The sequence below is a fragment of the Eucalyptus grandis genome, chromosome 11 (genome assembly GCF_016545825.1).
Source record: "Eucalyptus grandis isolate ANBG69807.140 chromosome 11, ASM1654582v1, whole genome shotgun sequence".
NCBI classification, from domain to species: Eukaryota; Viridiplantae; Streptophyta; class Magnoliopsida; order Myrtales; family Myrtaceae; genus Eucalyptus; species Eucalyptus grandis.
Window position 1 is genome coordinate 19,123,848 of NC_052622.1, and position 21,209 is coordinate 19,145,056.

The 21,209-nt window shown below is 37.5% G+C and overlaps 2 protein-coding genes across 2 annotated transcripts; both read right to left on the reverse strand.

The window, feature by feature from the left end:
* Nucleotides 1-2,248: 2,248 nt before the first annotated feature.
* Nucleotides 2,249-5,392, reverse strand: LOC120289800 (wall-associated receptor kinase-like 1). Its single transcript, XM_039305153.1, has 2 exons — nucleotides 4,540-5,392; nucleotides 2,249-3,601 (listed from the first exon to the last, which is right to left on the reverse strand). The coding sequence occupies exons 1-2, from the start codon at nucleotides 5,372-5,374 to the stop codon at nucleotides 2,409-2,411; spliced, it is 2,028 nt and encodes a 675-aa protein (XP_039161087.1). The 5' UTR covers nucleotides 5,375-5,392; the 3' UTR covers nucleotides 2,249-2,408.
* An 11,973-nt stretch (nucleotides 5,393-17,365) lies between these two features.
* LOC104427381 (wall-associated receptor kinase-like 1) lies at nucleotides 17,366-20,404 on the reverse strand. Its single transcript, XM_039305154.1, is given in 4 exon segments — nucleotides 17,366-18,163; nucleotides 18,165-18,559; nucleotides 19,054-19,155; nucleotides 19,531-20,404. Coding segments are annotated over 4 exon segments (2,169 nt in total).
* Between the last annotated feature and the right edge of the window lie 805 nt (nucleotides 20,405-21,209).

Below are 21,209 nucleotides of genomic sequence, written 5' to 3' on the forward strand. Positions count from 1 at the left end.
CTTTCAGAACAGTTAGGCCTTGCAAGTCCTGGTGCTCCTGATGCTTGTACCATGAGGGAAACCAGAAGCACGAGAATTCGAAACACCGAGCTCGATATGATTTTTACGTCTAGGATGTGCATGGACCTAAACGTATGGAGAAATGGGATATGGACTAAAGTCTCTTAATATTGTTATTTATGTGGAAGAGGGGAAGAATTCTGATGCACCGTACGCATAATTTTATTCCAGCTCTGCTACTTCCTAGTATCTCTGACGATGCTTCCTTGAAAATAGAAATTTCAAAGCTTGACACGTAGAGGACACCGGTTTAAGTAGCCAAGTGTGACTTTTCCAAATTGTCGGGGAGATGATTTTGTCATCATCTTTCTCATGAGAAAGACACGGAGAGTTACCAAGCTAGATGAGGTTTTGGGATGGCCCCAGTTAAGCACATTTTAATTAATACATCTATTCCTTTCCTTACTGACTTAAATTGTTTCATGTACGCATCAGTTAGTTTTTAATTTATCCTAGGACCAAAAATGTATGAAACTTTCCTCTTCCACGCTAGATTAAACAGTCTTTGCTTATTGTCACAAGATATCACTTTTCAATGCCAATCTCTTTGCTTAGTATTGACTAGCTTGGTCGCTTACGGTTCCTGATTCAACATGAGCATGGTCTTTCTGTAAATTCTGAATATTAGTCTGAGTTTAGCTCTGTTTAGGTTATTCATTAAATCAATTTCTGAGTTTAACCTCGTTTAGAGGCCTTTCCCGATGAATGAGTGAGCAGTTGGGCATTGAGTAAATTAAAGGAAATTATTGCTAATCATCCCCATCCGTGCTTCCAGGGGAAGTGAAATGCTGAGCAATTGTAATCCAATCTTATTTAAATATAGGATCCGTGTCTCCATAATTTTGCCACTCTTCTGGGAATTTCCCGTTATTTTTTGGGATTTTTTCCAAAAAAAAAAAAAAAAAAAAAAACTTAAGAAATCAACATAATGAGATTCGAAGATTTTTTCTTTTGTTCCCATTGAAATGTCTCCTTTCAGAGTCATTTTCAGAATGGAGTTTGAAGACACGTTTTTTGGTGCCACATTAGGACAAGGCTCGAAAGGTAGTGAGAAATGGGGATATTTCGAAAACTATAGTTTATGGAGTTAGAAAAATCGTAAAGTTCAAGGCAACTGCATCGCACAGGTGATCTTTGACCGGCAGTTGAGGCATTAAGGCCATTGCAGTTGTGGGATCGGCGAAGAGTCCAAAGTAAATCGCTTTCCAGAGTCAAATTATTCACTGAGTCCAGCAGAACAATGTGTTTTGACTTCGGAACCTGATCCCCGGAAATCAATCTGATTGAAAGATGTAAATCGTTTTGTTAAACTGAATCTAAGAAATCGCAATGTCTCTCTTTTTTATTTGCATTAGAATTCATCTAAAAGGAAATAATCATGTGATATATATACAAAGACGTGAATTTGGTCTTGCGAAATCTTTGTTTCTTTCAATTTTCCACAAGTGTTTGGCAAAGAAAAGAGCAATAAATCCAATTTTCAACTTAGACTGCTAAGATTGGACATTTTCAAAGGCCTACGATGCACATCTCCCATGATCTATGATAGAGATAAATTACGAAGGTGCAATCAAATCTTAAAAATTTCAAAAAAGTACAATTAAATCCTAAAACTTATTAAATTCCTATAATGAAGTACTTATGTTAATTGCATTCAATTTAATTAATAGAAAATATTAAGGTGGTCGTTTTTTTTATTACTTTCTTAACACATACATCTTCCACTAAGTGCCACATAAAAAAACTTGAAAATTTTTAAAAAAGAAAAATAAGACATAAAAATTCAAAAAAGGAACAAAAAATATTCTTGATTGTGCTGAAGTCACTTTTACGGTTTTACCACGATGAATAAATGCATCATATGACCATACTGACTTGGGCCCATGGTACGTCTTATGAAATTCTGCAAATAAGAAGCTAATTGAATGGTGAAAGCCGGCTTAACAAAAATGCTTGTCCGCGGGAGTACCAGTGACTGAAGTAATTTCTGCAATAATCATATTGACAGCAGGTAATTTACGGATCTCAGATGAAAGAAAAAACACTGCATCATGCTCGTGCAAGATGATTGCAGTTTGCAAAGTATTTCCAAATTGACACATCCACTAAATGATGATGCCTAGCTAATTACAGAGATCTGAATAAATTTGGGATAGTATTATAGGTTAACAATTGATCGATCGCAAACATCGAGAATAACTTCATAACCAATGGGTAACTAACTAGTCCTATTAGTGAAGGAATGAGTTTTCCTCCATTCTTTATTTTCTCTTTCTTTTGGTCTGAAGACTGATTTCCATGACAAACAGAGCAATATGACCCATAAGAGTAAGAGGCCGAACAAATCTTCACCACGACTCACTAGGCAAGAGTGGCTGAACATCCGAAAATGTAATGACATCCATGTCAATGTTTGACTTGTTAGATGGAAAAGCAGCATTATAAGATTCAGTTGCCTTGTGGTTCTCTTGATTTTGCAAAATAACTGAAGGATTTTGGAGCTTCCTTATACCTTCCAACTCCATTGCCACTTCTTTCATTGCAGGTCGTTTCCTCCCATTCAAGTTTAAGCACCTTTTCGCAAGGTTAGCAACTGATGCAATCTCTTCCTTTTTACCTTCTTTCAAAACTTGAGCATCAACAATGTCGAACAAATGGTTCTCTTCCATCGAGATTATGAAATATGTTGCGAGGCTTCTTCCTTCTTGTTCCCTCAGTGAAGAAATTGGCTTTTGCCCTGTTAAGAGTTCAGCAAGTACCACTCCAAAGCTGTACACATCACTTTTATCAGTGAACTGACTTGACTGGAAATATTCGGGATCTAGATAGCCGAAAGTACCCTGTACCAATGTGGTTACATGAGTTTGATCAAGGGAAACTGACTTGGAAGTACCGAAATCCGCCACTTTTGCCCGATATTTCTCATCCAAAAGGATATTGGTGGACTTGATGTCTCGATGATAAATGGGAATAGAGGCTGCTGAATGCAAGTAGAATAAGGCTCCTGCAATTTCAGTTGCAATCCGTAGCCGCGTGTCCCACGAAACATGAAACTCTTGATTTGGGTCATGTAGATATTGGTATAGAGTCCCATTTGGTATGAACTCATACACTAAAAGCGGGACTTCCGTCTCTAAGCAACACCCCAATAATTTAACCACATTCCTATGGTTGATTTGTGAGAGGATGAGGACTTCATTTATGAACTGTTCAACTTTTCCCTCGTCAATCACTTTTGATTTTTTAATCGCAACTATTTTTCCATCTGTTAACATTCCCTTGTAAACAGTACCTTGTCCACCTTGCCCAAGTATCCTATCATCATTAAAATTGTCTGTGGCCTTCTCTAAATCCTTGGAATTGAACAATTTACTTTTTTCGACATTGCCTTCTGGTGAAGATAGCTCACTTTTCAACAAAAGGCCACCATTGCGTTTGAAGTGCTTCTCTTTGAGTTTGATTTCTCTTCTCTTCTTGACGTATTTGTACAACCTCCATAAGACAAGACACAAAACTAGTGCCCCAAAGGCTGCCCCAACCCCTGCATCGCAAAAAATTTAAGGGGTAATAGTGTTAAAAATACCCGCTGCTTGTCAAGAATCTATAGAGGCACTAATCATCGAGAATTATAGTGACTCTGATTGAAAGGAGTATATATGGAATCGATTACCTAACTTTCCTTTCATATGGATTTATGTTAACAACCATGAAAAGTTAATTTGTCCAGTAATTTTTCAAACCATTGACGAAAGTGGAAAAGTTCCTTTCTAATAATTCCATTTCCAATATGACGAGAATAAGTAGGAATTTTTTTTTTTCTTTAATTTTTCTTATCTATCAAAATTAGGGTGCTGAGAAAGTTTCTCAGTTGTTTTGATAGATACTGTCTATTGAAACTCACGTATAATCCTCAATAAGCTAAAGGACAATCATGTTAGAACAAACGGTAAGGTAAAACAATACTCAAGAACAAGAAGCGGTCTGAAATTCTAGGTTAAAAGATCTACTTACCAATAATGATAGGTGTCTTTCTACCAGCGACGCACGCATATGTTCCCTGTTTGTTCACACAAATCCCGGGGCAAAAGTCTCGATCTTCACATTCATTAATATCTGATGACAGGTGATAAAACAAACATATTAGCAGCGAAACCCATGTCCTTGAGTAAAATTAGAGAGATTAGTAGGTCGCATTTCCTCTTGAATTGTTTACTCCATAGCCGAAATATTATGCTTGTAACGAACGGACTCTTCCCTTTGTTTCCAGTAAATTATTATCATTATAATTCATGCAATTTTGTTTGAAATTCACTTTGTGTAATATTGAGCAGCAAAACAAGAAAAAGAAGGCAGATAAGCATGTACGTGATCATCAAACAGTTTCAATGCGTTCTTTTCAGAGAAAATTCTGGGAACGAACAAGCCACTTCTCCGTTTAGTGCCCTTAAAAATGGAATGGGTTAGCATGAAGTATGTTACCTTGGCATCCTTCAGTAAGATAGGGGTTACCCCTATACCCCCTGTTGCAAAAGCACTGTATGAATGGCATTCGACTCGTATACAATCCATAGAGGCTGTATCTGCTACATCTGAAGGGATCAAGATAGCCCGAGCCATAGCCTTGCAGGAAAAGCTTGAGTTCGTAGTTGGTTTTGCTTGAAATCCCCCATTCCAACACCACTGGAACTGTATCATTCAAACTCAAATCATATAAACCTGTAACGTTAGACCTCAAGAACCATGATCTATCTGCCAGGAAAGCGTACTTGCATCCCTGAGGTCCACCTTCTTCCTTAAAATCCACACTAAAGCCCCGAAGGTTATCGGGGAGTGTAGTCTGGCAGCATCCGTCCCTCCCAGAACAAGCATTATACTGGCTAATGTTGGTGCTGGTTCCAGCACATTTCGACCGGCAACCAACAACAACTGACTCTGTACTATTCACTGTTGCTAGGGTGTTGCAACCGACCGATGTAAAGACGTTCCATGTCTGGGAGAAGATAAATTGACTTCCTTCAAGGTTCACCGGCCCACCAGGTCCTTCGCCCCAGCAGCTTGCATTTGAGTATATTAATGGAAGACTGACACTGATCATGCCATCCATGGATTGATAATAATTGGGAAGTGAAATGTTGAGAACTCGCAATCCATTCTTATATAGTATTGGAACCGACCTATTTTGGCAGACGATCTCATACCAGGGATCCAAGAAACACCCGGCACCTACTCCGAAGGGGAAGGGAATGCTGACGTTCCCACATTTTTCAACACATTTGGGCTTTGCAAGTCCAGCTGCAGCTCCTGATGCTTGCATCGTGAGGAAAACCAGAAGCACAAGAATTCGAAACTCTGAGTTCGACATGATGTTCACCTGTGTGTGTGCATGGACCTAAACATATGGAGAAAGGGGATATGGACTGAGTCTCTTAATATTGTTATTTATGTGGAAGAGGGGAAGAATTCTGATGCACTCTACGCATAATTTTGTTCCAGCTCTGCTACTTCCTAGTATCTGTGACGATGCTTCCTTGAATATGGAAATATCGAAGCTTGATAGGTAAAGGACACCAACGGAAGCAGCCAAGTGTGACTTTTCCAGCTGTTGGGGATATGATTTTGTCATCATTTTTATAATTGAGATATCTAATCCTTTCCTTCTTGACTTAAATTGTTTCGCATACGAGTCGGTTCATTTTAATTTATCGTAGACCAATAATGTATGAATTCTTCCTCTTCCGCGCTAGATTAAATATGGTTCCACGTCTTTGCTTATTGTCGCAAAATTTCACATTTCATTGCCAATCTTTTTGTTTAGTAGTAAATAGTATTGATCATTTACAGTTCCTAATTAAACAGATATATGTCTTAGTTTAGCACTGTTTTGGTTATTTATTAAATCAACTTCTGAGTTTAACCTTGTTTAGAGGACTCGAATTTCACCGTTTTTCTGATGAGTGAACGGCTGCACATTGGATAAATTACAGGAAATTATTTGCTCAATCCAATCTTACTTAGAGTATGATTCGTGTCTCCATAATTTAGCTAATCTTTCACGAATTTCATGAAATTTCGGGATTTTTCCAGCCAAAAAGGAAAAAAAAAAAAAAAAACTCAAGAAATTAACATGTTGAGATGTGAAGAAATTTTCTTTTGTTGCCATTAAAGCCTTTGCTTCCAGAAAGGCTCCAAGTCATTTTGAGATTGGAGGACTTTGGAGACTCGTTTTTTGTTCTAGACAAGCCCATTCGGACAAGGCTTGAAGGTACTGAGAAATGGGGATTCAAAATCTTAGCTTTCGGAGTTAGAAAAACTGGAAAGTACGAGGCAACTGAACTGCACGTGATCTTTGACTGGCACTTGAGGCAAGCAGACGATGCCTTTTTCTGACCTCTGAGATTGGACTTCTTCGAAGGCGTATGGTGCCCGTCTCCCATATAACATGCAATCACAGCCGATGATCGAGTGTGACTCTCACGTGGAGCCCCCATAATCAGTGATTATGACGGATCAAGTCCATAAAGACTTGGATCCAGGCAAGAATTTTGCGCAAGACCAGTGGAAAACGGGTTAATCTAGTTCCCATCCATATGAAACCAATTTGTACGCAAACAAGCTTGGAAATATCAGCATGGTGCGAACCAATGATGACTTGTAAAATCTATGGCCTTCAAGACCGTTATCAGATGATAACTTAAATTAGAACTGTCCATTGACCTAGTCTCCGACAGCACAGAACAGAGAAACGATGGTTCCGTAGCTAGCTATTGCGCTGACGATGACTCATTTTAGACCAGAGGCTTCTTGGTGGTCGGCAGCCACTGAGTTTGGCCGGGTCATTGGTCTCATCCTCGCCTATTGTCCACAAGATCAGTGATCTCGCTATTCATCCGGAATCACGAACCTGTTCGAGGAATGAACCAAGACGGGGTCACCTAAATGCCTCTTTCTTCTGTTAGTTGTTGACCCTAGCATATCCGAGAATGCTTCCAAGAGCAGAATCGTCAACTTCAGATCCTTCCTGGGGTAAAAGATCCTCCACTGAAGTGGTCGCCTATTTTAGCAGCCAAATTGAGAAGAATTGTTTTGATCAGGTTCGCTTTGATGGCTAGCGACCGACTATTTTTCAGTCTCAGTTGAAGATATGAAAAAGAAAGTACAAGATATTAACAGATGAAAATCAAAGATATTTTTTTTTGTTCACCATTGGAGTTTCTCCTTTCAGGAAGGCTCTTAAGCCATTTTCAAATTGGAGGACTTTGACGACTCGTTTTTTGTTCTGGACCGCCACATCAGGATAACGCTTGAAAGGTACTGAGAAATGGGATATTCCAAAAACTCGGTTTTCTAAGTTAGAAATGTAGGAAAGTTCAAGACAACTGAACCGATGACCGGCATTGATGCCATTAAGGCCACCGCAGTTGTGGCATAGCAAAAAGTCCGAAGTAAATTACTTTTCAGAGTCCAATTCTTTGACAGGGAAGCAGAAGACTCGTGATGATTTGCTTCCCCGCAGATTCAGGCATCAATATCACCATAATTTAGCTACCGAAAAATTGTGGAGCCTCTTATCAGGTTTGATGCGTGCACCCGTTCTCATATAATCCAGTTCAGGCTTTTTCCGAACCATGTTCAACCACAACTGAAGACTAATCAAGTTCAGATGGTTTTTGTCATATCTAATATGAAGGGTAGTTACTTGATGGTATTACTGCAAAAGAAAAGAACAAAGTTATGCATATTACCATACATGTTTAATGGATTTTCCACGATTTGCAAGAATTCAGTGTTTCAGTTTGTGAGTTCGGTTTGTTAAGTTCTTTTGAGTTTACAAACCTTACTGGAGGTCTTGTAATTTGATTGAAACCAAATCAACCAGAAAGATCGAATGTGCCGGTTCAGACCTCACAGTAGCAAACATATGTGGAACATATATGGACGATTCTACAATTTGGTAATATGTCTGCATCGTTACACAACTCGATACAGATATACTGAGAGGCTGTAGAGCTTCCTCGTTATCAAAATAAATAAGCATGCTGACCTTGTAGACAGCCCGGTTTCTGGAGAAATACCATTGGAAATTAAATTATTCTGTGGCCTAAACTTATTAGGTCTGATCAGCTCACATTATAATTAAAAAAAAAAACAACAAAACAAAACAAAACAACTACATCGCCGTCATACTGGGTTGGATTGGCACAAGAATGAATCTGCCTCCTCTGCCGTTTTGATGCATATGAACTGCAAATGGAGATAGGATCTTTTCATTCCATACTCTCTTTTTTATTTTTTATTTTTAATTAGCGATGCACGCTGTTACTTTCCCTTCTCAACAAACGGTTGGAGTTTTGAGGCAGCCCATCAAGTGCGACGTAGACAACCAATGAAGTTTCTTCTTTATCAAAGATCTAACCATCAGAACTTCAATTTTCTCGCCACACATGGCAAATAGAAACATAAGATCTATGCTAAGAGCACGATCCCACTTTAATGAAGTCTCTTATACTCTCCAGAAGGGGAAGTCACGACTATAATTAAGAACGTAGAAACTTCAGAATCAATGCAAGGTCTCTAATGGCATTTATAATTCCACCTTTACTAGGAAGACGTTTCAAATACCACACTTGGGTTACTGGACATGCTCAAAGATTAGACCTCGAGATGAAGATCCCTATGCATTAGTGCCAAGCTAACGAAACTCCCATACGTTACCAGCTACAGATGACGTCATGATATTTCATATTGATACTGTTAACATCATGTCTCTGAGAATGCTTCCTGAGGACAGAAATATCAAGGCTTGATAAGTAGAGGACGCCAATTTAAGAAGCCAAGTGAGACTTTTTTTCCATTGTTAGGGAGAGAATTTTGTCGTCATCTTTCTTGTGAGAAAGACTTGGAGCGGATGACTTTTCAGGGCCCCGTGTTGTGGATTCCGTTAAGCACGTTGGAATTGAAACTTTTATTCGACTTTTATTCTTTTCTTTACTGACTTAAATTTTCTTTTTGTATATATGGGATCTTTTTAATTTTTCCCCGACAAAAATTGTGTGAATTTTTTCCTTCCTAGATCAAAATCATATTTGATAAATAACTTCCAAAATCCTCCTATTAGTAAACAAATAGTTTCTCCGTTCTTTCTTTTCTCTTTATTTTGCTTTGAAAACCAATTTCCATGACAACAAAAAAAAAAATTTCAATTCTCAACTTAGTCATAAACCTTTTAATTTAATCAATTTAATTTTAATCATTTTAACAATCTACCAATAGAGGCGTAAGTACACCACAAGTGCCATAATTTGAAGACACCGACACTTAAGTGCCATAACTTCAAAATCCAGACACTTAAGTGCCACTTTTTTTTTTTTAGTGGAATGACACTTAAGTGCCACCTCCGTGGCGACCCTCGCCGAAAATCCTACGCGACAATATTTTATTATTATTTTTCATTTATGTGGCTCATGAGCTCAAATCAAAGATAAAAATTAAAAAAAAATTTAAAAAAATTTTAAAAAAGTAAATTTTAAAATTTTATTATTAAAAATTTAAAAATTTTAAAAAATTTAAAAATTTTAATTTTAAAAATTTTATAAAAATTTTATAAAAAAAGAAAATTTAAAAAATTTTAAAAAATTTTAAAAATTTTAAAATTTTAAAAAAATTTAAAAAATTTAAAAATTTTAAAATTTTAAAAAAATTTAAAAATTTAAAAATTTTAAAAATTTTAAAAAATTTTAAAAATTTTAAAAATTTTAAAAAATTTAAAAATTTTAAAAAATTTTAAAATTTTAAAAAAATTTTAAAATTTTAAAAAAATTTTAAAAATTTTAAAAAATTTAAAAATTTTAAAAATTCTAAAATTTTAAAAAATTTTAAAATTTTAATTTTTTTTTAATTTTAAAATTAAAAAAAATTTTAAAATAAGAAAATTTTAAAATTTTAATTTTAAAAATTTTAAAAATTAAAAAAATAAGAAAAATTTTAAAAATTAAAAAAAAAAGGGGGTGGGGGAGGCGACAGCGCGGAGGTGGCGGCGGTGAGGGAGCCGGCGGCGGCAAGGGAGCCGCCCTGTTCGGCCTCCCACCCCCCTTTTTACAATTTTTTTAATTTTTCTTAATTTTTAAAAAATTTTAAAATTTTCTTAATTTTTAAAAAATTTTAAAATTTTCTTAATTTTTAAAAAATTTTAAAATTTTTTTAATTTAAAAAAAATTAAATTTTCTTAATTTTTTTTAAATTTTTGAAAATTTTCTTAATTTTTTAAATTTTTGAAAATTTTCTTAATTTTTAAAAATTTTTAAAATTTTTAAAATTTTCTTAATTTTTAAAATTTTTAAAATTTTTAAAATTTTCTTAATTTTTAAAATTTTTAAAATTTTTAAAATTTTCTTAATTTTTAAAATTTTCTTAATTTTTAAAATTTTCTTAATTTTAAAATTTTTCTTAATTTTTTAAAATTTTTGAATATTTTAAATCTAATTTAATTAATTTATATACTATTATTTACACGTGGACGTGAAACGGCGTCGTTTTTGCATTTTCTCCGCCACGTCGCGTGCAAAACGACGCCGTTTTGGACGAGCTCGCCGGAAAGTCGCCACGTCACCATTTGGCCGGATTTTCGCCGGAGTGGCACTTAAGTGTCCCATTTACTCCGATGATGGTACTTAAGTGTACCATTTTAAAGTTATAAGACTTAAGTGTTTTGCCACAAGCTATGCAGACTCAATGTCCCGCACTCACCAATAGAGTCCTTCAATTCCTAATTTGTCAAGCTTGGCCATGGTCACTGCTTCTTCTTCCAAAGGCCGAAGACAAGGTGAACTCAATCAACATGAACAATCTGTCTGCATTAAACTCATCGGAAGCTCGAGCAACTCTATTTCTTTTATCTCTTCTTCTTTCACACCACCACTCCAATCATCACAAGATGTACTCACTGTAAATTCATCCGAAAAAAAAAAAGGCCAGAGAACATCCAATTCGTGTGGCAAAAGATTTCATCTCCACCAACCACCGCCTTCAACTCTCATCACATTTTAGTCTCTGTTTCGACGCGAATAAACCCCTGGCATTGATCAAATCAGTTCTTGTTGAATCTCAGAAAACAGCCATCCCTATTCTTGGTTCCCCTGATTCCCTTTTGTCTTTTTATTTTTTTTCCCCTTTCTAAATGGCTATTGGCTGAACATGTTTTTGTTCAGTAGTGAGTGAATGTTGTTGTTTGAGCAACTCAGGTAACACCAAAATTTCCAAAATAGGACATAGTGGAGTTGTTATCTCAAATAAGGCTCAAAATAAACATTGTCTCAACTAAGAGCCTAAATTGACAAAATAGGCACTAATAAGAGCTGAATCGCAGGCCAGCCAAATTCTTCACTACTCGGCAAAGTCGTGTGATTGTTCCGGCCACCAGAGAAGGGACATTTTTTTCCGAAAAATTCTGGGTTGTTTTTTTCTTTTTCTTCCTGTTTTATTTCTTGGATGAGTTCTCGGACTGGGAATTACTCTGCAACTCCGACTCCGACTCAGTCGACAACCCTAGGAACTTCAACAAGATCGAGGATGAATCGGGGGGCATGAGGACCGTCGTCAGTGAGGCGGGCGACTCCGATCACTTGGATAACCTGAGCTGGATCAATCCCGGCTCTAAGACTCAGTATCGGCGGAAGAACTTGGGCGATTCGAGTCTGACTCAGGAAGTGTCCTCTCCACGAAAGCAAGCTCAGGGATTTCAATCCAAAGGGCAAACTCGTCATGGCAAGGGGCGCGAAGGGCGCTGCGGAAATGGAGGCGGCCGGGGATTTTTTTCTTTTTGTTTTTCTTTTTTTTTGGGGGAGGGGGTGTGAAGGACGAATATGGCTTCTCTGGAAGTGCGACGAAATAAGTCGGTGTTAATCACAATATTTAGCAAGCAAATTTTCGTAATTAGCTAACATCCTGCTGAGGATCCGATTACAGACATGCCAATCTTATTAAATACAAATTACTTTTTAAAGTTCTAGTTAATCAGGCAAGAACCGTAGTTCTACCATAAATTCTTACATGTTTGCATGGCAACTGATTCACCAGTACGGATTGACAGCATGATATGCTTTCTCTGATAAAGAATCGCTAATTGCGCATTTTCTTGCACTCCAATGCAATCCAACACTGTCGTTTCAGCACAAAAAGCTATCAAAAGACGTTCCAATCTCTCCCCATCGTCTAACCAACAAAAATAAATAAATAAATAAATCTCTCCCCTCGGTTGCTTCTCTCTTTATCCTTTCTTGCTTCAACAGTAATCTGCAAGATCTTAAACCCTGAAAACGGGGTCAAGATCTCTAATTTTTCCTTGAATGCCCCTAGTTCGTGAAAAAGCAATGGGTTTTGGAAAACCCATTGCGAGGTGATCATTTTGCCGTTACTCAGTCTCGCTATCTCCAACCCCATAGAGAAAGAGAGCTTTGACGGAGAAGATTTAGAGGGGATCGAGGAACTAGTAGCTCTAGATGTAGAGGTGGAGCAACAGCAAGAAATTTCACCAACATTTGTGAAATTTGGTGAGATCACTGCCAACTAAACATGAAAATTTAATTAAGAAAGTAAATGAGGCCGGCAAAGATTCAAACTCATGATTACCAGCTCTAATACTACGTAAGATTTGATGGGATCGGTGCTAAATGTTCTAAAAACTTAAACTGTTAGATAAATAGGTAATTTATTATTTAAATATTTTGACAACATTGAATCTTGAATCTAGAAAAAGAAAAAAAATCAACCCAGAATATTTCGGAAAAAAAATGTCCCTTTTTCCGATAGTCGGAACAATCACAAGACTCACCAACTAATGAAGATTTGGCCAAGCTACAAGTTTTTTTTTTTTTTTGATGACCCAGAACCGCGCATACAGGCCAAGCAATGGCGCATTTGGCGATGCAAACCCGGGCCGAGCTACAAGTTCATATCCTTATTTAAAACTAATTTGCCAATTCAACCATTATTTGAGATAAGGTCCGCTTTAGGCTTTTATTTAAGAAAACAACTCTACTTAGAGTCCTTATTTGAAATTGTCTCTCAAGTGATCGATGATTCATGACTCCTTGCTCTTCTCTCCTCTGTTTTTTGCTTTGGTTGCTCTCTTTTCTTCTAGTTCATGAGATTTTTTTTTTCTTGAATGCGACTTCGAATTTGCTTGTGAGATTTCTACAATTCCTAGATTTATAATTCCATTATTCTCTTCTTTGTATCCCTTTTTTGGTTTTCTTTTTCTATGGATTTTGTTATTAATTTTTTTATTGGCCCATTTTCGAATGTGGCACCTCTAAATTAGATGAAAAAAATGTCAAGTAAGCATTTTCCATTCTTCGATGTAGACACAAAGCAACTTGATTGTATCAATTTGTCAAGTTTTTTGGATTTAATTGCACTTTTTTTAAGTTTAAGAACTCAAGTGCACTTTCACGATAAATTTTAGGACTTCTAGGATACTCATCTCTATGTCTTATACATTTGGAAGTCTTGTCTCTCCCTTGTGCCAGCCAAAATCTAATGGTCAATCTAATTGTTCATTTTAGAAGATTTCCACACGGTTTGGACCACCCAATAACATATTTAGGACTCGGTCATTATTAGGCAGAGTATAAAAGTAAAAGCATGGTGGTTTTCTAATAAATGATCTTTCTACTGTTTTTTTGTCCATTACTAGTTCGAAATTCCAGTCATCACCACAAAATCACCACAAAGCAATCACACATACAAGATGGATGGGGTAATACTAAAAGCCCATAGCGGGATATAATGGTCCATATGCGCAAATTTTTTTTGATTGTGCTAAAGTCACTTTTACTGTGACGAATAAATGCAACATATGACATGTTGACACATGAATTTTTGTCGATGTTTTAAGTATCCATTCATTTTTATAAAAATATTTTTAAAATATAGGATAAAAAGATTTAAAAAAAAAAAAAAAAAAATAGCAAAAAAAAGTAGTAAAAATTGTAGAAATGAACAAAATAAGTGGAGTGATAAAAATAGGGGAAATAAAAAAAAAAAAAAAAAAAAAAAGACGGAAAGGAAATGGGAAAATCGGGCCTAGTGGGCCGGCGGGTCCAGCCCACTATTTCACTGAATTTTCTGCCCTTTCAAAGTTAGGCCCGGCTTCCCATTTTTTTCCTTCCTTTCAGCCCACTTTTCTCCCCTTCTCTTTGAGCCTAAGAGAAAACAATGCAAAGCCCTGTCCAGTGTCCGGCCTTTCCTCCAGCCTTGTTTCGGGGAGACCAGCCCGCCAGGGGAAAAAGAGAGACGTGACCGTGACACAGCGAGGAAGAAGAAGCGGGGGAGGGGGTTTGGGGTTTCGCGCAGGTGCGTCTGTGAGCGAGGCTGCGAGCGACATGCTGTGACAAGAGCACACCTGGAAGCCTTCTAGAATAGCTGAGCTGGCGTGTAGGAGGGGGAGGCGTAACAGAAAGATGCCTCGAGCGAGGGCAGCGTGAGGGAGGGAGAGAAACGCTCGACCGAGGCATGAGGGGCGAGAGAAGAGTATTCTTTCCGTTCTCGGGGAGTGACCGAGAACCCAGTCGCCGGAGCTCGCCGCCGGTTTCCAAAGCTCCGGCCAAGGGTCAGTTCGTGAGCCAGCCTTTACCCATTCGGCGGTCTTTCTACAGCCGAAGAAGGAGCCCCAACTAGTCGCTCCTCACCGTCGCCGACTGAGATCTTGAGTCGCCGAACGAGACAGGTAGGATTCCTCTCCCAGAAGCCCCTGTTTTCTGGCCGGAGAAACTCGTCTGAGTCGATGTAACTTTTGGATCAAAATCTCGACGAACTCACGCAAGTTTAGAACGGTTCATAGTGTTTGGGAGGTTAATGTATCATGGTTGGATCGTGGAATGCTGTAGATTTGAACTAACTATTTGTTATATTGCCTGAACGAACCGCAGAATGTTAAAGAAAACCGAATCTGATCGTTAAAATTTTAAGTAAACTAGAACAAATTAGGATGGATTTAGCATGAAAAATGTTGATTCATGCCTTTATACATTGTTTTTTACTCTAAAATGGCATCGAATCCCTCTCTGGAAGACATCCTTTACATCGAACATCAGTCGCTCGATAAATTGCTTTAGAGAAGGCCGAAACTGCTCGATTGTTGAATCTTAAGATTGATTTTGCTTTTGCTTCTGTATAGGTTGAATGTGGCCTGATATTAGTGTTTTCTTTTTTTTTACGCATGTGATGAGAAATCTGTGTTCGAGTTCAACTTGTATATATATCCCCATGCTCAAAAGCTGTTCGTCGGAGACATCCCCTCTCGCCGGCGAAGTTTGTGATTTAAAATCAGCCAGTCAGTTTATCTCTTCACTTTGTTGTATGCTAGTGATTTTTTTTGCTTGTTAGAAAGCCTAGGATGGGAGGGATTAGCTTCCGATAGGTATTTTTGTTCATGGTTGTGGTCGCCGGAATGAGTGGTCGGAGTTGGGGAGTTGCCGGTGGGAGTGGATGACCGGCGGAGAGAGTCAGTTTGGCGGCCATGAAGGCGCTGGCAGTCGCCGGCCGGAGCAATGGCGGGGCGTCGAGGCTGGTGATCCTGGTTCGGTGAGTGCAGGTGGAAAGAAAAAGAGTCGGCGAAGGAGGAGGAGCGCTTCTGGAGGTTGAAGGAGGAGTGCAGGGAAAGAATGTAAAACAGGGAAAAGGACAAAAGAAAGAAGGAAAAAAAAGGAAATTAAAAAAATTCAGAATATATATATAAGTATTAAAAAAAAAGGTTTTAATCCGACTCGGGTCGTGTCAACGGGCCGGATCTGGTAAACCCGTCCGAACCCGTTCCCCGAATATAACAAAATAAAATTAATAATTAAAAAATTCGAAACTAATAAAAATTAAAAAAATTAAAAATTCAGAAAATGATAAAAAAATTTATAAACTTTTAAAATATTTAGAAAATTCGAAAATCAATAAAAAAAACTAGAATTATAGAAAATCCTTCAAATAAAATATCCGAAAAAATATATTCAAAAGTAAAAATTAATTTAAAATTTGAAAAAAATATTAAAATATTTAAAAAAATCATAAAATTAATGAAATTTTTTAAAAACTCAGAAAATCCTAAAAAAAAATCAGAAAATCCAAAAAAATCGTGAAAACTTAGAAAATCCAAAAGATTAACATAAAATTTTTAATTTTAATTTGATTAAAAAAATTAGAAAACCCTTAGAAATTAATTCCAAGATTTGGACAATCCTTTAGGACTTTACACTATGGTTCTCTGTTGTGATTGTCTTTTTATCCTTAAGGATGATATTAAAATCCTTGCATGCTTTCCTTCACAATAGTAATTGATTGCACATTTCAATTTTTTGGTTATTACTTTCTTGCTCTATAATGATTAGGACGAACCTTAGATTTTTTTGGGATAGGCCGCTATGGTGTCTATTAGTACATAATCGAGTAGGTACTGAAAGGACATTAGTCTTAGGGCTAATGTAATGAAGTCCCGAGTCTATAATCTTTGGTTTCGTAAATAGTAAGATATCATACCATATCTTACTTAGTTTCTAACCGACCAGAAAAGCTAAGGACTACTTCTTAGTCAAAATTTGCATAGGCTTAATTGATTAAAATATGAATGCTCGATGTCGAGCAAGACATGAGTTTGGGAGAACTCAAGTTCGTAATTAATAGACTGAGCATGGAGATGTCACTCTTGAAGCGGTCTCTTTTAAGGACGCCTGCTCAGACCGTTATGCGAACAAATGCCACTAAACCTACTCACTAGAGGAAAGTGTTTACCCTTCAACGGGTTAGGTCCCGACATGACCATAACTAACTTTTCCTCTTCTTCTTTTTTGGTCTAGGACCATAACTGACTTACTCCCATGATACATCTCATGAAGTTCTGCAAGTAATGAGCTAATTTGATGGTGAAGGTTGGTTCAAGCAAGATGCTTGTGTGCAGGATTACTTGTGTGATTGATGTAATTTCTGCAATAGTCAAATTGACAACAAGTAATTCATGGATCTCACGGTGAAGTAAAATCAATGCATCATGCTCGAGCAAGATAATTGCAATTTGCAAAGTTTCCAAATTGGCACATCCACTAAATGATAATGCCTAGCTAATTACAAAGCCCTAGTCAAATTTGGGATAGCATGCCTCAACATTTGACAGATCCAAACGCCGAAAATAACTTCATAACCAATAAGTAACTAACCAAAGTACTATTAGTGAAGGAACGAGTTTTCCTCCATTCTTTCTTTTGGTACCGATTTCCATGACAAATAGAGCAATATGACTCATAAAAGTAAGAGACAAAACAGATCTTTACCACGTCTCACTTGGTAAAAGTGGCTGGACGTCCGGAAATGTAATGACATCCGCGTCAATGTTTGACTTGTTAGATGGAAAAGCAGCATCATCAGATTTAGTTGCCTCACAGTTCTCTTGATTTTGCAGAATACCCAAAGGATTTTGGAGCTTCCTTATCCCCTCCAACTCCATTGCCACTTCTTTCATTGTAGGTCGGTTCCTCCCGTTCAAGTTTAGGCACATTTTCGCTAGGCTGGCAACTGATGCAATCTCTTCCTTGTTACCTTCTTTCAAAACTTGAGCATCGACAATGTCAAACAAGCAATTCTCCTCCATTGAAATTATGAAATAGGTCGCGAGGCTTCTTCCTTTTTGTTTCCTCAGTGAAGAAATTGGCTTTTGCCCCGTTAAGAGTTCAACAAGTACCACTCCAAAGCTATATACATCACTTTTGTCAGTGAATTGACTTGATCAGAAATATTCGGGATCTAGATAGCCAAAAGTACCCTATACCAACGTGGTTACATGAGTTTGATCAAGGGAAACTGACTTGGAAGTACTGAAATGTGCCACTTTTGCTCGATATTTTTCATCCAAGAGTATATTGGTGGACTCGATGTCTCGATGATAAATGGGAATAGAGGCTGCTGAATGCAAGTAGAATAAGGCTCCTGCAATTTCAATTGTAATCCGTAGCCGTGTGTCCCACGAAACATGAAACTCTTCATTTGGGTCATGCAAATATTGGTATAAAGTCCCATTTGGTATGAACTCATACACTAAAAGCGGCACTTATGTTTCCAAGCAACACCCCCAATAACTTAACCACATTCCTATGGTTGATTTGTGAGAGAATAAGGACTTCATTTATGAACTGTTTGACTTTTCCCTCATCAATTACTTTTGCTTTCTTAATTGCGACTATTTTTCCAGCTGATAACATTCCCTTGTAAACAGTGCCCTGTCCACCTTGCCCGAGTATCCTATCATCATTGAAATTGTCGATGGCCTTCTCTAAATCCTTGGCATTGAACAACTTGCTTTTCTCGACGTTGCCTTCTGGTGAAGACAACTCACTTTTCAACAAAAGGCCACCATTGTGTTTGAAGTACTTCTCTTTGAGCTTGATTTATTTTCTCTTCTTGATGTATTTGTACAACCTCCATAAGAAAAGACACAAAACTATTGCCCCAAGGCCTGCCCCAACCCCTGCATTGCAAAAAAAAATTGAGGGGTAATAGTGTTAAAAATGCCCCCTGTTTGTCAAGAATCTATAAATGCACTTATCATAAAATATTAAAGTGACTCTGAGTGAAAGGAGTACATATGGAAGTGATTGACCTAACTCTCCTTTTATATGGATTTATCTTAACAACCATGACAAGTTAATTTGTCCTAGTAATTTTTCAAACCATTGATGAAAGTGAAAAAGTTCCTTTCTAATAATTCCATTTCAAATATGACAAGAATAAGTAAAATAAAAAAATTATATCTTTTGATAAATAGGAAGCGACGACACTAGAAAAGTTCAAGTGTTTTCTTCTCTATCAAATATTAGGGTGCTGAGAAAGTTTCTCAGTTGTTTCGATAGATACTGTCAATTGAAATTCACGTTGGACAATCATCTTAAAACAAACGGTAAGCTACAACAATACTCAAGAACAAGAAGCCGTGTGAAATTCTAGGTTAAGAGATCTACTTACCAATAAGAATAGCTGTCTTTCTACCGGCGATGCAGTCATAGCCGCCCTGTTTGTTCACACAAATCCTAGGGCACACATTTGGAATTTCACATTCATCAATATCTGATGACAGATGATAAATAAATATATTAGTAGCGAAACCTGTCTCCTCGGGTAAAATTGGAGAGACTATTAGGTCCCATTTCCTCAAAAGTTGCTTAATCCAAAGCTAAAATATCATGCTTGTGACAAAAATACTGTCCTGTTCTCCTATGTTTCCGGTAAATTATTATCAATACAGTTCATTCAATTTTGTTTGAAAGTGCATTCGCTTTGTGTAATTTTAGGCAGTAAAACAAGGAAAACAAGGCAGATAAGCATGTGCGTGATCATCAAACAGTTTCAATGCGTTCTTTTCAGAGAAAAATCTGGGAATGAACAAGCCACTTCTCCGTATGATGCCCTAAGTTCGGAATGGTATAGCATGAAGTATGTTACCTTGGCATCCTTCAGTAAGATAGGGGTTACCACTATACCCCGATCTGCAATAGCACTGTATAAATGGCATTTCACTTAAATACTGTCCGTAGAGGCTGTATGTGTCACATGAGAAGGGATTGAGAGAACGGTAACTTTGCCGGATAAGCTTGAGTGCATGATTGGTATTGTTTGGAATCCCCCATTCCAACACCACTGGAACTGTATCATTCAAACTCAAATCATATAAACCTGTAACGTTAGACCTCAAGAACCATAATCTATCTGCCAGGAAAGCGTACTTGCATCCCTGAGGTCCACCTTCTTCTTTGAAATCCACACTAAAGCCCCGAAGGTTAAAAGGGAGTGTAGCCTGGCAGCATCCGTCCCTCTGAGAACAAGCATTATACTGGCTAATGTTGGTGCTGGTTCCAGCACATTTCGACCGGCAACCAACAACTGACTCTGTACTATTCACTGTTGCTAGGGTGTTGCAACCGACCGATATAAAGATGTTCCATGTCTGGGAGAAGATAAATTGACTTCCTTCTAAGCTCACTGGCACGCTAAGTCCTTCGCCCCTGCAGCTTGCATTTGAGTAAATTAATGGAAGACTCACCCTAGTCATGCCGTTCATGGATTCAACATAATCGGGGAGTGAAATGTTGAGGACTCGCAATCCAATCTTATTTAGTATTGGAAGCGTCCTGTTTGCGCAGACGATCTCATACCAGTCATCCCAAAAACACCCGGCTCCTATTCGGAAGGGGAAGGGAATCTTGATGTTGCCACATGTTTCAGCACAGCTGGGCCTTGCAAGTCCAACTGCGGCTCCTGATGCTTGTGCCGTGAGGGAAACCAGAAGCACAAGAATTCGAAACTCCGAGTTCGACATGATGTTCACGTCTGTGCGTGCGTGGGCCTAAACATATGGAGAAAGGGGATATAGACCGAGTCCCTTAATGTTGTTATTTATGTGGAAGAGGGGAAGAATTCTGATGCACTCTACGCATAATTTTATTCCAGCTCTGCTACTTCCTAGTATCTGTGACGATGCTTCCTTGAATATAGAAATATCAAAGCTTGATAGGGAAGAGACACCAGCTGCAGCAGCCAAGTATTACTTTTCCAATTGTTGGGAAGATGATTTTGTCATCATCTTTATAATTGAGATATTTAGTCCTTTCCTTCCTGACTTAAATTGTTTCCCGTATGAATTCTTGCTCTTCCACGCTAGATTAAATATGGTTCCACATCTTTGCTTATTGTCACAAAATTTCGCATTTCATTGCCAATAGTATTAAATATTATTGGTCATTTGCAGTTCCTAATTAAGCATGAATGTGGTCTTTCCGTAAATTCTGAATATCAGTCTTGGTTTAGCACTCTTTAGGTTTTTTTTTTTTTTTTAATCGATTTCTGAGTTTTTTTAACCTTGTTTAGAGGACTTGAATTTCACCATTTTTCATGATGAGTGAACGGCTGCACATTGGATAAATTACAGGAAATAATTGCTAATCATCCCTATCCATATGTCCAAAGGAAGTGAAATGCTGAGCAATTATAATCCAATCTTACTTAGAGTAGGATTCGTGACTCCACGAGTTAGCTAACCTTTCGGGAATTCCCGATATTTCAGGATTTTTCCAAAAAAAAAGAAGAAGAAGAAGAAGAAACTCAAGAAATTAAACATGATGAGA

What these genes read in the sequence shown, in the direction of transcription:
- LOC120289800 (XM_039305153.1), bottom strand. Translation starts at nt 5,374, where the DNA reads ATGCAAGCATCAGGAGCTGCAGCTGGACTTGCAAAGCCCAAATGTGTT. An exon ending in TCTTACTGAAGGATGCCAAG is followed by an intron (nt 3,602 to 4,539) that starts GTAACATACTTC and finishes TTTGCGATGCAG; the next exon opens with GGGTTGGGGCAGCCTTTGGG.